A 13,296-nucleotide genomic window follows, 5' to 3' on the forward strand; every position below is an offset into this window, starting at 1 on the left:
CGCAGTTCAAATAGATATTAAATAAGTTAATTAGTTATTTACGAGCGATTTACAAACAATGGTCCAAAATCCCAGAGGCTTATCTCAAATATCCAAAATAGCCATGTCAAGACAAAATATAATACAGGGGTATAAGTAAACGCAAATTAACCAGCCCAAAATCCAATTCAGTCCGGGAAAGGGTCCGACGTTGATTCCCTATCTCGATTTGGAATGCTAACACTACGCCGCTTGCCTTGCTCAACTGGGGTGACGAGCCTGACCTTCTTGGGCGACATCGTTCCGCCGCCAGACGATGTATTAGCAGTACTGCCACTACCGCCGGTCCCGATCCCAGCAGATGAAGGCGCAGATGTCAGCATGCCTCGCACTTTCTCAACAGCTCTACTCTCGCCAGTCACCCAAGGATCTCGTTTCGCTATGTTCGAGGCGGTTTTGCGGCCGAATGCGGCGCTCTGAGTCAATTCGCGGTATTCTTGACGTCTTGGACCAGGCCCACAATCGTGCACACACCCGGGTGTAGGGCAACCACCTTCGCTGATTTCAAGATCGCCAAGCCATTTCTTCATACAGACCAAATGTCCACCGTGTCCGCAACCTTGACACCATGACCATAAGCTGGAGCCCCGAGACTGGGAAGGAACGTAGATGTGATGTTCCAATTCTGGAAGGGGTTCCGTCATGTCCAAAGAGAAAGAAATGCTTGACTCGACCTCAGAATCGTCGTTATCGGAGGTATCACTAATAGGTTCGGATTCAATCCATTCAGGAGGAGGCTCGAGACTGAGGCAAATGGGACAAGAGTTCTGCGTGCTTTGACATCGATGGCACCGTCTGTTGTTGTCATCACCAGGGTTTTCGTATGCCTTCTTGCATGTAAAGCAGTAAATGTTAATGAACGTATCATTCTGAGCATATTCATAAACTGCCGGAAATAATGACACACAAAAGTTTCGCAGCTCAGCAGCCTCGATGTACATGGAATGACGGAGGAGCTGCTCATTATAAACTTTGAAAATTTGCTGGCACTCTTCGTAGGGCAGAATGCTCCCGCCGTCGTCGAATAGCAATTGGGTCTTATGGAGGAGGTGAGCTGCCATTTGTATGTCGACGGGAGTGCTGCTATGAAAGTGCTGTATTGCTTCCTTCAGTATCACCTGAGCACTCCATGGCTTACTTGCAGGCATTTCTGGAGTTAATGGGAGAGTCACCAGCTCGTTTTCTCCAGAAGGGACTTCTTGGCCATCAAAAGTCTCCTCCGCATCCTTGTTTATTTGACTTGTTTCCGCCATCAAGGGAGCGGGACTTGATGGACGCTCAAGATGTATTTTATTGGCATTAGCGGAAGAATCGTCAAGAGTACCACTGTCCTCGGACGTTTCCTTGTTTTCGCTAGTAGGAGAGTGCTCTTTCTCCTCCATGATTGGGTTTTCTTCGGTTTCCCATTGAGTGCTATCTCGTCTAAAAGACGTCAACCCACCCGTTCGGGGAGAATATGGGATCTCAATGGATTTGGTGCGATGTGAACTGTCAGTAGAAGCCGAAAACATTGGGAAGCTCTCGTTAGAATCATGTCGGATATATTGAGCAGGACGTGTTTGGGAGACGGGTTCATTGGCAAGTGATTCGAGATTGAGAACCTTTTTTGGTGCCACTTTATAATCACGGAGCAGGGCCTTTCTGTTTTCGACCCTTTGCTCATAATCATCTTCGGATCCTTCTTTGGTTACCAAATCAGTCGATGGATGTCGACGCCAGTCAGCGCGGCCAGCTATTGCACGAGGTGCGGATCTCTGGTCTCCTTCTAAATCGTCCCACTCGGCATCTCGGAGTTGTTCCGATATGAAACTACTCGAAAAGGCAATTCCATATTCACTGGATTCAGACTCATGGCGCCGCATTTGGGGCATGTTTCTGAGGTCGGTTTGATTCTTAGAGCTGTAGTGAGAACTCATGACTGAAGGTGGCAAGGGTTGTATATCAACCAAGTCGTCGGTCAAAGAAACTGCATCGGACGCCGAGGAGAAAAGAGCGGCGGATGGAGAATCGGGGAGAGGCTGAGCAAGAGGAGTGGTCATATTTGATGTGCTCTCAATTTCCGGTGTTCTGCGTCGATGCCCTTCTGTCTCGATCACACCTTTGAAGAGATGCGATTTCATCTTTCCTGATTTAGATCCTTCGCCCACGCGCGCGGCGTAAAATCCCGGAGATTTTGTCCTCCGGTTCTGGGTTGTAATTTCTTTAGACTTCTGACGCTGCTCCTCGGCTCGAAACTCGAGCTCTTGGACAACTGCGTATTTGACAATACTCCATGTCTGTGCTACTGTTTGAAGCCCTGCGCTTCTAGCTTGTTCTGCATTACGATCCAGACCACCAAGAAAATTTGTTATCGGGTCCTCAAAAGAAGAGTTTTCTCGGCTGTCCTTCATTAACGGGGCATATCGCTGAGCTAGAAAACGAAATACTGCCGCGTCTGGAGCAATCCCTGCAATTTGCCCAATTGCCCCGAGTTGATGGGACACGGGATTTTCGGCAGCCAATGTCTTTTGGAGAGGGGCAACAGTCAGTCTCCCATCCTGGCCTGGAGGCGTGTTTCCCAAGGACTTTGACGGCCTTACGACCGGGGTCTTTTGTGATTTCGGGTTGAAGGATGAGAAATCATCTAGATTGCCATCTGTGAAGCTTTGACTAGAAACTCTTTCAATATTTCGCTCACTGTCGTTGTGTGAAGGGAATAATTCAGAGTTTCCCACACCGAATGTTCTCTGTCGAGGGCGCTTTTGCGTGATGGCGAGGACCTCACCAGTTGGGCTCCAGGACACTGCACACATTGGCCGACGGTTGAGAATCTGGGGGGAAAACCGGATATCCGTCTGAGTCAACGCGCCTGCCTCACCAACAGTCCACAATAGATCTTTGGACCGCCAAAGCAAATCGGCGGCTGCAGTATCATAACGATCGATTTCTCGAAAGGGAATATGTGGCCGACGAAGGTCCCAAAGATGAATACGTGGGTCGTCCTTTTCGTAGGTTGTGACCAATTGCGTCGATTGCCAATCACCTCCGTCCTCAGCGTCGGCATTCCAGCTAGGTGGCCGCCATCTGACGTTTGAAACGGGCTGGGGGGCTCGAAATTGAAATGTAGGTTTCTGCCTTCGCTCTGCTGACGATGAAAAATCCCAGACTTTAACTTGTTTATCTGTTCCAGCGCTGACGATATGCTTCCCATCCGGGTGCCAGTCGACGGCGTAGCACGGCTTTTCATGGGCGGCGATTTTCAACAATGGAGCTTTCGTTTGCCGATAGTCCCAGCACTGAATAGCGCCGCTATCTGTAGCAGTAGCAAACATGGTGCCATCCCCTGGCGACCATCGAATATCACGCACCGCATCGCTGTTGCTGTTATAGCGAGATATACTCGAAATTGTGGCTGCCGTAGAAGCAGATCTAAGATCCCACATTCGAATTGTGCTGTCTTGACTGCCCGATAAAAGCCATGCCGGGCGATGTGGATTAAAAGCTAATCGGTGTACCTGGCGACTGTGGCCATTCAACCGAGAAAGCTCCAATCCTGCACGCTGCAGGTCATAGACAACAACGCGGCCATTTCCTGCGGCGGTTGCAATGATAGTATCGAACTCGCCATGAGACCATTTGACATCCTTGATTTCTAGTTGATCCTTAACCTTGGATGATAGACCAGCTGGGGCTTGCTTTTTGGAGCCATATTTGATGATGGCGTCGCGAATATTAAACTCTTCCGAAGATCCGTCGGCGGAGACACGAATCGTTTTGAAGATCTCCCTCCCTGCAATGATCGCGTGTGTTTTCTGCGGAGAAATGTCCAACGAGGCGATCGAAAGGCCTGTCCGATGCGTCACAGTCTGCGACTGACCGGGCCTAATTCTGGGGTAAGTAAAATGGGACCGTGCAGGTCTAGGACGCTTGTCATTTAACTCACAAGGATTTCGACCGTGACAAGCGCACGCTATGCAAGCCTTCTTCAGATAAGCCACTCCCGCTCTCAGATGGACTAGGTGGACGCGAGCCTGAGAAGAAGGGCTGGGCAAGTCGGGCCAAAGCACTGGTTGCGCGGTTGGCATACAGCCTGTGGCTCTGAGCCTGGTGTCCTGGTGGAGGCTGTGGAGGGGTGGACGAAGCAAAGGGCGGATCCGCCATCGTGACCTCGTGGTGAGGCTGGGGTCAGAATGGAGGGGAATCCATCACCGGTCTCCCTGTGCGAACTGAGACAGGGTGGTCACAAGATGATTCAAATCAAGACCAGCGCATTGGCGATGAACGATCGGGGTGGTGCTAGAATGGGACCCACCCCCGGCCAGAAGCTCCTCACCGCCTGCGTTCTGCCGCTATCTTTCTTATCATTTAACGATGGCACTACGTACTCTTCTTCAACTAGATATCAATTAATATCTCTTTGGGGGTTTCAAAGTACCAAGCTATCTTGACGGGAGGTGATACATGGTCGGCCAAGGCCTGTGGATAGCTCTATTGGAATGCAGTGAGATAGATGTGTTTGCAGTGCATACACCACTTCATGACACTGGTGACACAGGTTGATTTGGAGCAGTTTATATTGACAGCTATGTGAGACTTTTAGGCAGCCAATCTATGATATGAATACATATGTATGTGGCAGTCTACAAGGAAACGAACCAAAGAAGAAAATCTTGTTTTACAAGGTAGGGTCACACAGTCTGCAACCGTTGGTCTGTTATCGAGTCTGCACATGAGTAGACACGGAGTTGTTTCACCTTGTAGACTCTACAAGGCGAAAATGAGGCGTAAGTGTTAATGCCTCACTTAGGCATTCCTTGCTGGAAGATGGCACGGAGTTTGAAATCTCCCAACTCTAAAATCTTCAGGTGACCCAAGTGCATTAGACTTGTCTGCGCCTTCGTGTTTGTTGAACAACCATTTGATGAACATAGACACATGAGGATGCTGTAGGTTAGGGGGTAGATGATGTATCAACCTGTGGCCATCAACATGACAGTTGTGGCACAATAATAATGTTGCCAATTGTATGCATCATAAAGCCACCGTCGTGCGGCATTGTCTGGTGCCTAAGAACCAACTAACTTTCTAGGGCAGACTTTTCTTTCGATTCAATCCGAAGGCGAGTCATCAAAGAAAGTGTGTTACCAAACCGAATTCATAGATGGTGCAGTCATAGTAGTCAGCTAGTGGATGTCTTTTTGAACTGTCCTGAAGTGGCTTTCAAAATAACGCAAAGGGTAAAGGATTCCCGGATCCGAGGATCGGGGAATCAGAAGGATTGCTAATTTCCGATATGACGACCTCACTTATCATATATTATCCTGATTTGGCCCTCGCTAGGATGAATTGGAAGGATTGAGTGGGTGTGCAAGCTGTGCAGATGAAGTGAGTTGGGACCCAGAATTAATATGGCAGGTTGCATACATCATACCGCAAGGTGATAAGCAGCTAGTACTTAGCCCGTTAAAAAGCTGCTCCTAGGCATGGAATGGGATACTCCAACTGCTGACCGCTATATACATAAAAGAGATCAATCAGCACGCTTACCCTCTCCCCTGTAAGAGCCGGAAGCTAGGGCTTTTCCCGTGGGCATTGAAGCGGTGTAGCGAGCTGCAGATTCAATTGAGAGAGCTGACATTGCCCTCAAACCCGCCACATGTACTCCCGACGTATCGGTCAACAGTCGTTAATTTTTAATAATACACTGCTATTATTGCAGCGAGACTTTTTTTTGGTTGTCGTAGTTTTGTTTTGCCGGAGTTGTCTCCCGCCTCCGCCGGGGTCATCCCCGGAAGCATGCAGGCATAAACTTAAAGAAGAGAGTCCCTGTTGTTCCTATTAGCTATTGTTGGTCGTTGCAGGGGATCAATAATGTGCTTAATTTCAGTCACACCGCTATCCCGTAGCTTTAGGTCGTTTCATGATTATTATTGTAACTGTTCATTGTTGCCCAAGATGAACACTAGACTAGTGCCCGCAATATCCGAACAACATGAAGGAATCTTATTTGAATGCACTCGACTAGGCCTGAGCAGCAACGGCCAGTTTTCATCTGTCCACGTTTCATTCTCAATGCTCACCGCCAACGTCATAGTCGTATCGCTTTTTGGGTTGAATTTTTCCGACATCAACTGGCGTCTTTGCCCTTTGTTGATTGGCAACATGACTATACGATTGATAAAATGCCACGAGTTGTGAGGAAAATTTATGCCGAAATATTGGAGAGGTGCCGGGATGAATATTCCTCCTACATGTGATGAGCGTCGGGTTCTAGAACGTGAGTCTTTGTATGTCGCCGAGCGGGCGCTGCATGGTGGGTAGACAATGGACGGGAATTCTAGGGCGACAGGCTTCGATATTTGCGCCATCTCGGTTGAAACTTAATCTTCGCGATTATAATTGTCATATGTGCCTAACTGCTACTATCGAGGAGCGAGGAGTAGTCTTAATGATTTATTTCGGAGCCGAGTTGCGTGTGCGAGCCATTTTTTGAGCCAAGCTGGGAAAACAAGAATAACGATAAATGCCCCGCCGGTCGATTAGGACTTGGCAATGACGATAGTGATGGGTTCCCAGGGGTTTGGTGCCCGCCACGATCTCGGGATAAGAAGGAGCTTGGGTTCCTAGGCACAAAAACCAGCTCTGCTACTAGCCTCTGGGCGCTTAGCTGCAGGCCGGCTCTAACCTGGTCTGGGATGGGTTGGACGCAGAACCTGGATGTTGTAACACTCGGCTCATCAACCTGTCAATTAGGTTGGCAAATGCTAAGTAGTAGACAGCTCATAAGTGCCGGGGAAGATAGTTCACCGCGCACACGTACCGAAATACGACCAGTCCTATTATCGTAAGGAGGAGAGATAATGTCATGTTGGGTGGTACTGATCAATCAATTTCCCACATAAAACCAGCGTCCCGCGCACAAGGACGGACATGGAGTTTTGATGCACTCCCATCCCACCGTGACCCTTGCCTCCTGGTTTTCTTCCCGCTCGGTTCGGCCTTCGTTTCTTGTTGGTGGCGAACAACGAGTAGCTACTATTAGCTACGACTTGGGGCAGTGCAAGTGGTCTCTTCCCTGTCTGGACTGTGTAGTGGGCTCCTCCACTCACAATTGCCTGGATAGCTTGTCCGGGTGACTCTCATCATTTGCTTTTCAAGCGAGCATTCCAGATCGGCCGGTTGCTCACGGGATCTGTCAAGATCCAGGATCCAGGGTGGCCGATCTAACCTTCAGTGTTGTAGTTGGCATCCAATCAGCAGCGGTGGCCGGACAGTGCCCAGACAAGCTTTTGCCGGAGAGCCATTCGGGTTCTCGACGACGAGCTTCCGGCGCGCAGATGTGGACAGATCACGACGAGAAAGACAGCCTCCTAGTTCTCATTGGAAAAGCTAGACTTGATCACGACGCGGTTTCACTTGATCAGTTGCCGCCCGCAGAAGCCACCCACAAGTACGGAGTAGCATTTCTTCAAAGCGCTGGGTCTTGAAAGTGGAGCCCGAGGGGTCTGGCTCGATATTATTGTCCGTGGGCATTGTTGCGATCATCACATTCGATCGGGGCAAGAGAAAGAGAGAGAGAAGAGAAGCGCGAGAGAGTTTTTTTTGTGTAAGCGAAAGCGAGAGTGTGATACGAGGTCGAGAGAAAGAGAGAGAGAGAGAGAGAGAGAGGAATAAAGAGAGGTGAGTGAACGAGTGCGCGCCTTCCTTGCCCGGCCCAGAACCCATGGGCAGCCTGAAGCCTGAGGCAGCAGCCGCTAAGCCGAGCCCGGGCCAGCGCCCACCCCGGCCTCGCCTGCCTGCCTTATTTGCCCATCAACTCTCCTGCTGCACCGTGTCTCATACTACGACTATTGCTCCTGCTGCTGCAGGAACCCTTCTCTCGCACTGCTCCCAGCCCGCTATCGAGCCTCATCTAATTTTTAATACCTATTTTTCCCCCTTCTCCTTTCTCTTTCTGCAGTCGTCTCCCTCATTCGTTTCTTACTGCTCCGTTTTCTGTGGTCTTAATCATCTAATCAAATCGGCTATATTTGCTTTTGCTTGTTTCGCTATAGGCCCACACCGTACAGTACGCCATCTCTGGACTTACGCCGCCACGCCTGGCTACCATTCTCCGTGTGACCGGTGAAACAACAGGCTGAACAACAAGAAGAAAGAGGAGGGTCTTCGATTTTCGCTGCATAGCTTACGTTCGCCCTAATTCGCCGTCAATCGCTTGATCCGCCGCCTATACCTTCGTTTCCTTCACTGTCTTTATCGATCGTGGCCCCCTTCCAACGGGACAGCCAGAAGCGATCAGCAAACGAGTGTTGTGACATGGAATCTCAGTGACCACTGCTGGACTTGCGCGAAAACAATAATAATAATAATACACAAACAAGGCACCCTCAGTTCAAAAAAAGGAATTCTTGGAGGAATGGCGATACTGGACGCGACAAGCACGCTACACCATAGGGCGCTGTCCTCGGAATCCCTGCTCAACGCTCAGTATGTGCTGCAATACACCCAGACAGCAGCGCCGATTGCGCTCCTACTGGTCTTCATCGGCGCCTTCATCGCCAGCTCCATTATCTCTGCCAGGCGGCTGACTCCCAATGGCAACGCCGCTTATGGCCCTGGCGGTCGACCTCTGCCGAAGCGAACCAGAAGTACTATGACCGTCTTGAGAGATCGCCAAGAGATCTCTCCTAGATTTCGACTCATTTTCCAGTGGCTTGCAGTAGCCGTGCTGTTGTCCTATGTTGTAGATGCTGCTATTAATATATCTCACGCTGTAATATACCGTTCCGAGCATTGGTGGCGCGGCCAGGCCACAGTGGTAAGCCCTCTGGGTCACACAGTTCTAATCAGAATTTGTTGAATTAACCCTGGCGTGCAGATCTACCTTGTTGGCAGCTTCTTCGTTCACGCTCTGATCCTGATCTCCCTCGTCGACACCACACCTTCACCAACCTGCGCCCAATTTATTCCATGGGTAGTGGCCGTGGTAATCGAGCTTATCATCTGTGGAACCTCCCTGGCCATATATACCAGCCCGCATCGCGAACCGACCGTAGGCGATCCGAACGGCGGCCATCTCCGGAAAAGCATCACTGGCTGGGAAGTTGCCGAAGTGATCTCGCACACGAGCCGGGTCACTTTTCTTGCTGCCCTTGTCTTTTTGTACCTCGCCTCTACCAATCGATATTTCACTCGTCGTAAGGCCGATCCGCGTTTGGCTGGTGATATATCGGAGACGACTGGTCTCCTACATCCATCTTCTGCCGAAGTTGGTGTCGCCAACGGGTCTGGGTATGGTGCCACCTATATAAACGGAACAAACGCCACAAACGGTACGACTGGCGCAAACGGTACGACTGGCGCAAATGGCACGACTGGCGCAAATGGCACGAATGGCCACGCATCATCGACCGAACGCCCTGTCGATCCTTGGGTTCGTCCGACGACGGTTCCATCAACAAGCTGGTGGGAATATCTTAGTGGCTATTCACTCTTCTTTCCCTACCTCTGGCCGTCGAAATCTCGCCAATTGCAGATAGTTGTCGTCATTTGTTTTGTTCTGATCCTTCTACAGCGGGTTGTCAACGTATTGGTTCCCATCCAAGCTGGTAGAATAACCAACATCTTATCAGAAGATGAAGGGAAAAACCAGCGTATTCCTTGGTTTCAGATCTGCCTCTATATACTCTACCGTTGGCTGCAGGGAAACCAAGGTCTGATCGGGTCCCTACGGTCTAGCTTGTGGATCCCCGTTGGTCAGTATTCCTACATGGAGCTGTCGACCGCAGCATTCGAGCATGTTCACAGTCTCAGTCTGGATTTCCACCTGGGTAAAAAGACAGGAGAAGTACTTTCAGCTTTGAGCAAAGGCAATTCGATTAATACCTTTCTCGAGCAAGTCACTTTCCAAGTGGTGCCCATGTTGATCGATTTGGGTGTCGCAATCGGATACTTCTTGGTGGCTTTTGATGCATACTACGCGCTCGTTGTGGCTATTGTTACTTTTTGTTATCTCTATGTAACGATTCGAATGGCGCAGTGGCGAGCTGAAATAAGGCGCCAGATGGTTAATGCGTCTCGACAGGAGGACGCCGTCAAGTAGGTCTTTTGTTAACCTTGGAATTTTCTATGGCTAATGCTCATATTTTAGGAACGACTCGATGGTTTCTTACGAAACCGTCAAATATTTTAATGCGGAATCCTATGAATTCGACCGCTACCGGACAGCTGTCAGCGACTTTCAAAAGGCTGAATATCACGTTCTCTTTTCTTTGACGTTGATGAACACTTGTCAAAACACTGTTTTCATGCTGGGTCTCCTGGTAACCTGTTTTATTGCGGCCTATCAAGTCTCCACCGGTCAACGGTCAGTCGGTGATTTTGTCGTCCTTTTGACTTACATGGCGCAGCTCCAGGGCCCGTTGAATTTCTTTGGCACATTTTATCGATCGATCCAATCTGCCCTGATCAATTCCGAGCGTATGCTGGAATTATTCCGAGAGCAGCCAACTGTAACCGACCTGCCTCATGCTACGCCGATAAGTGGTTGTCGGGGTGACATTGTCTTTGATAATGTCGAGTTCTCATACGACTCTCGAAAGCCAGCCCTTAATGGGCTGACTTTCCATTGCCGTCCCGGAACGACCACTGCGCTAGTGGGAGAATCTGGTGGTGGTAAATCGACTGTGTTCCGTCTTCTTTTCCGATTCTATAACGCCGCTCGAGGAACCATTCGTGTCGACAACCAGGACGTTCAAGACGTGACTATTGACTCAATTCGCCGCCACATTGGTGTCGTGCCACAAGACACTGTGTTGTTCAATGAGACCTTGATGTACAATTTGAAATACGCATGTCCCGGTGTAAGTAATGAGGATGTATACGAGGCCTGCCGAGCCGCCAGCATTCACGACAAAATCCTTACATTCCCCGACGGCTACCAGACGAAAGTTGGAGAACGTGGATTGCGATTGAGTGGTGGAGAAAAGCAGCGCGTTGCCATTGCTCGTACAATTTTGAAGAATCCTCGGATTATTCTTCTTGATGAAGCAACTGCAGCCCTTGATACTGAAACTGAAGAGCACATTCAAGGTGCATTGTCGACACTTTCGCGAGGACGTACTATGCTTGTCATTGCTCATCGATTGAGCACCATCACCACCGCAGATCAAATTTTGGTTTTGAACGACGGCAAAGTCTCAGAACGAGGCACCCATGAAGAGCTGCTGGCTATGAAGGGTCGTTATGCGAGCATGTGGCGCAAGCAGATTCGTGCCCAGAAGGCAGCAGCCGAAGCCCAAGTGCTTCAAAACCGGGCTCAACGCCTTCGAAGTGCCTCGACCAGTGCAGCCAACGCCGACGATAGTTCCAGTCAGTCCGAGGAGGAACGAAACGCCAATTCTGGATCACCTGGCAATCGGGATTCATCGGCACGGGTTACAAGCCGAGCTGACGACAGCCACGACACCAGCCCTAATGGACGGACTTAATAATGCTGTTAATTCTGATCGTCTATTTTCGGGTTTACTCTTTTGAGATGGGTTATACTTTGGCCGAGACGGCCCCAACTTGCGTTTTCCATTGATCATATGAGCCATATTGCCTACTTGAACCGCACGTTACGACTGTATGAAGAGTCGCGCCTTGCAGGGCGCAATCCTTTTTATCATTATTAACTCGAACCCTAATAGTCCTGATTTGTCGTTGCTCGTACGCATTATGCTTGAAGTTACTTTCCTTTCGATACCAGATATGATGTCCGTTCTGTGGCGAGGATGTTTTATTGTTAAGGCAAAAGTTTATTCTTTGGTTGTAGATAGATTTTCGCCCGGTCACTTGGTTATTCAGCAATGGATACAGTGTCAATCTATATAGCGTTTCAGGTTTTCCATAAATTCGAAGTATCCCTCCATAGCATGACCATTGCAGCATCGTCCATTGGACACACGGAGGCCCCACTAGTGGCCACTGACCAAGGCTCACTAAGCTATTCGTGCACGCGTAACTTTGTTACGTATTTCCAGACACCTTTTATGCACGTCACCTTCAGAGACCTTCAATGCTTTACGGAGCTCTCTTTCTTTGTCGATAATCGGATGAGCTTGGTTTAGCACGATGTATTCGCCGTCCCCACAACTACTGCGCGCTTTGCGCAGTTCGATTAAAACCGGCTCCGTTTGTCGACCATGTCGTTTTGCGCCAGCCACACTGATGATGAAATCGGGATCGTACTCGAGTATGCTATGGCTTCGCAATAGTAGCAGCTCCTCCTCCTCCTCCAGAGGCCATCGCATTGTTCCACAGACCCAAGCTTTGAAGCCGCAAACTCGGGATCGTGGCCCCCCGTCCGAGGAAAGCACGCAGACGGATTTCGCCGCGCTTGATGTGCTTGGAAGCATTCCCGGCCCGGCAACTGCAGTTGACGCGTGCTTGGATGATGGCTTTCACCTGGATAATGGTGTCAAGATCACTGATGGTGACGGGATCTTGCTGGTGGGTGGTGAGGCTTTCTCCTGGCGGCCATGGCACTCCATGACGGGCGGTGCTGCGGACGCTGCGCGGAAGCAAATGGTGAATGAGAAAGGACAATTCGAAGTGCCTGAAGAAGTCTGGGGGCTTTTTAGTGTGGTCTGGCCTCGTCCTGGTACGTTTTTTTTTCTGCCCACGCTTCTTATTGTAATAGCTTTTTTAGGACTAACATTATACTTTTCTTTCTCCTCTAGACATCCTTATCCTGGGCTTGGGTGCCTCTGTTTTCCCTCTTTCACCACAGACGAAGAAACATATCAATTCGCTGGGGATGCGCGTCGACGTCCAGGATACTCGGAACGCATCGGCACAGTTCAATCTCTTAGCAACTGAGCGCGGTGCTACGGAAGTTGCAGCTGCGATGATCCCGATTGGATGGAGAGGGCGATGAGGCGTGATGTTATGGACATGATGTGCGATATTTGTAAGATAGGTCTGGAAGGGAGATTTCAAGTTGAGGGTTAACAACGCCGTGGAGCGACTTGTATGCAATTATTATTGATGATATATCCACTCCATAGAACCAGCTAACGCTGATCCGAAACATACTGTAGCTATAAGCAACAAAATCTTCTAGACTCAAAAATGTATATGGACCCCACTCTTCATCGAAGACAGCATGCGGTCCGCTCGGATCGTATATTTTAATCCGCCATCTTTGCGGGGAAGTTCTCTCAACTAGTACAATATACTTTATAAAAATATTTAAAGTTGATAAGAATCCAAACCATAGCATTTTTCTGTAATTTT

General features: G+C 49.4%; 3 protein-coding genes across 3 annotated transcripts; 2 read left to right on the forward strand and 1 right to left on the reverse strand.

The window, feature by feature from the left end:
* Nucleotides 1–167: 167 nt before the first annotated feature.
* Nucleotides 168–4,179, reverse strand: TRUGW13939_00624 (uncharacterized protein; the record flags this gene model as incomplete). The annotated part of the gene is made up of 2 exons (XM_035483831.1): nt 168–3,900; nt 3,962–4,179. The coding sequence occupies 2 exons, from the start codon at nt 4,177–4,179 to the stop codon at nt 168–170; spliced, it is 3,951 nt and encodes a 1,316-aa protein (XP_035339724.1).
* A 4,255-nt stretch (nt 4,180–8,434) lies between these two features.
* Nucleotides 8,435–11,507, forward strand: TRUGW13939_00625 (uncharacterized protein; the record flags this gene model as incomplete). Its single annotated transcript, XM_035483832.1, has 3 exons — nt 8,435–8,836; nt 8,897–10,116; nt 10,169–11,507. The coding sequence occupies 3 exons, from the start codon at nt 8,435–8,437 to the stop codon at nt 11,505–11,507; spliced, it is 2,961 nt and encodes a 986-aa protein (XP_035339725.1).
* Nucleotides 11,508–12,228: 721 nt separating this feature from the next.
* TRUGW13939_00626 (uncharacterized protein) lies at nt 12,229–13,292 on the forward strand (the record flags this gene model as incomplete). Its single annotated transcript, XM_035483833.1, has 2 exons — nt 12,229–12,661; nt 13,258–13,292. 2 exons carry the CDS (start codon nt 12,229–12,231, stop codon nt 13,290–13,292), a joined length of 468 nt encoding a protein of 155 aa, XP_035339726.1.
* Between the last annotated feature and the right edge of the window lie 4 nt (nt 13,293–13,296).

The sequence above is a fragment of the Talaromyces rugulosus genome, chromosome I (genome assembly GCF_013368755.1).
Source record: "Talaromyces rugulosus chromosome I, complete sequence".
Classification (NCBI taxonomy): Eukaryota; Fungi; Ascomycota; class Eurotiomycetes; order Eurotiales; family Trichocomaceae; genus Talaromyces; species Talaromyces rugulosus.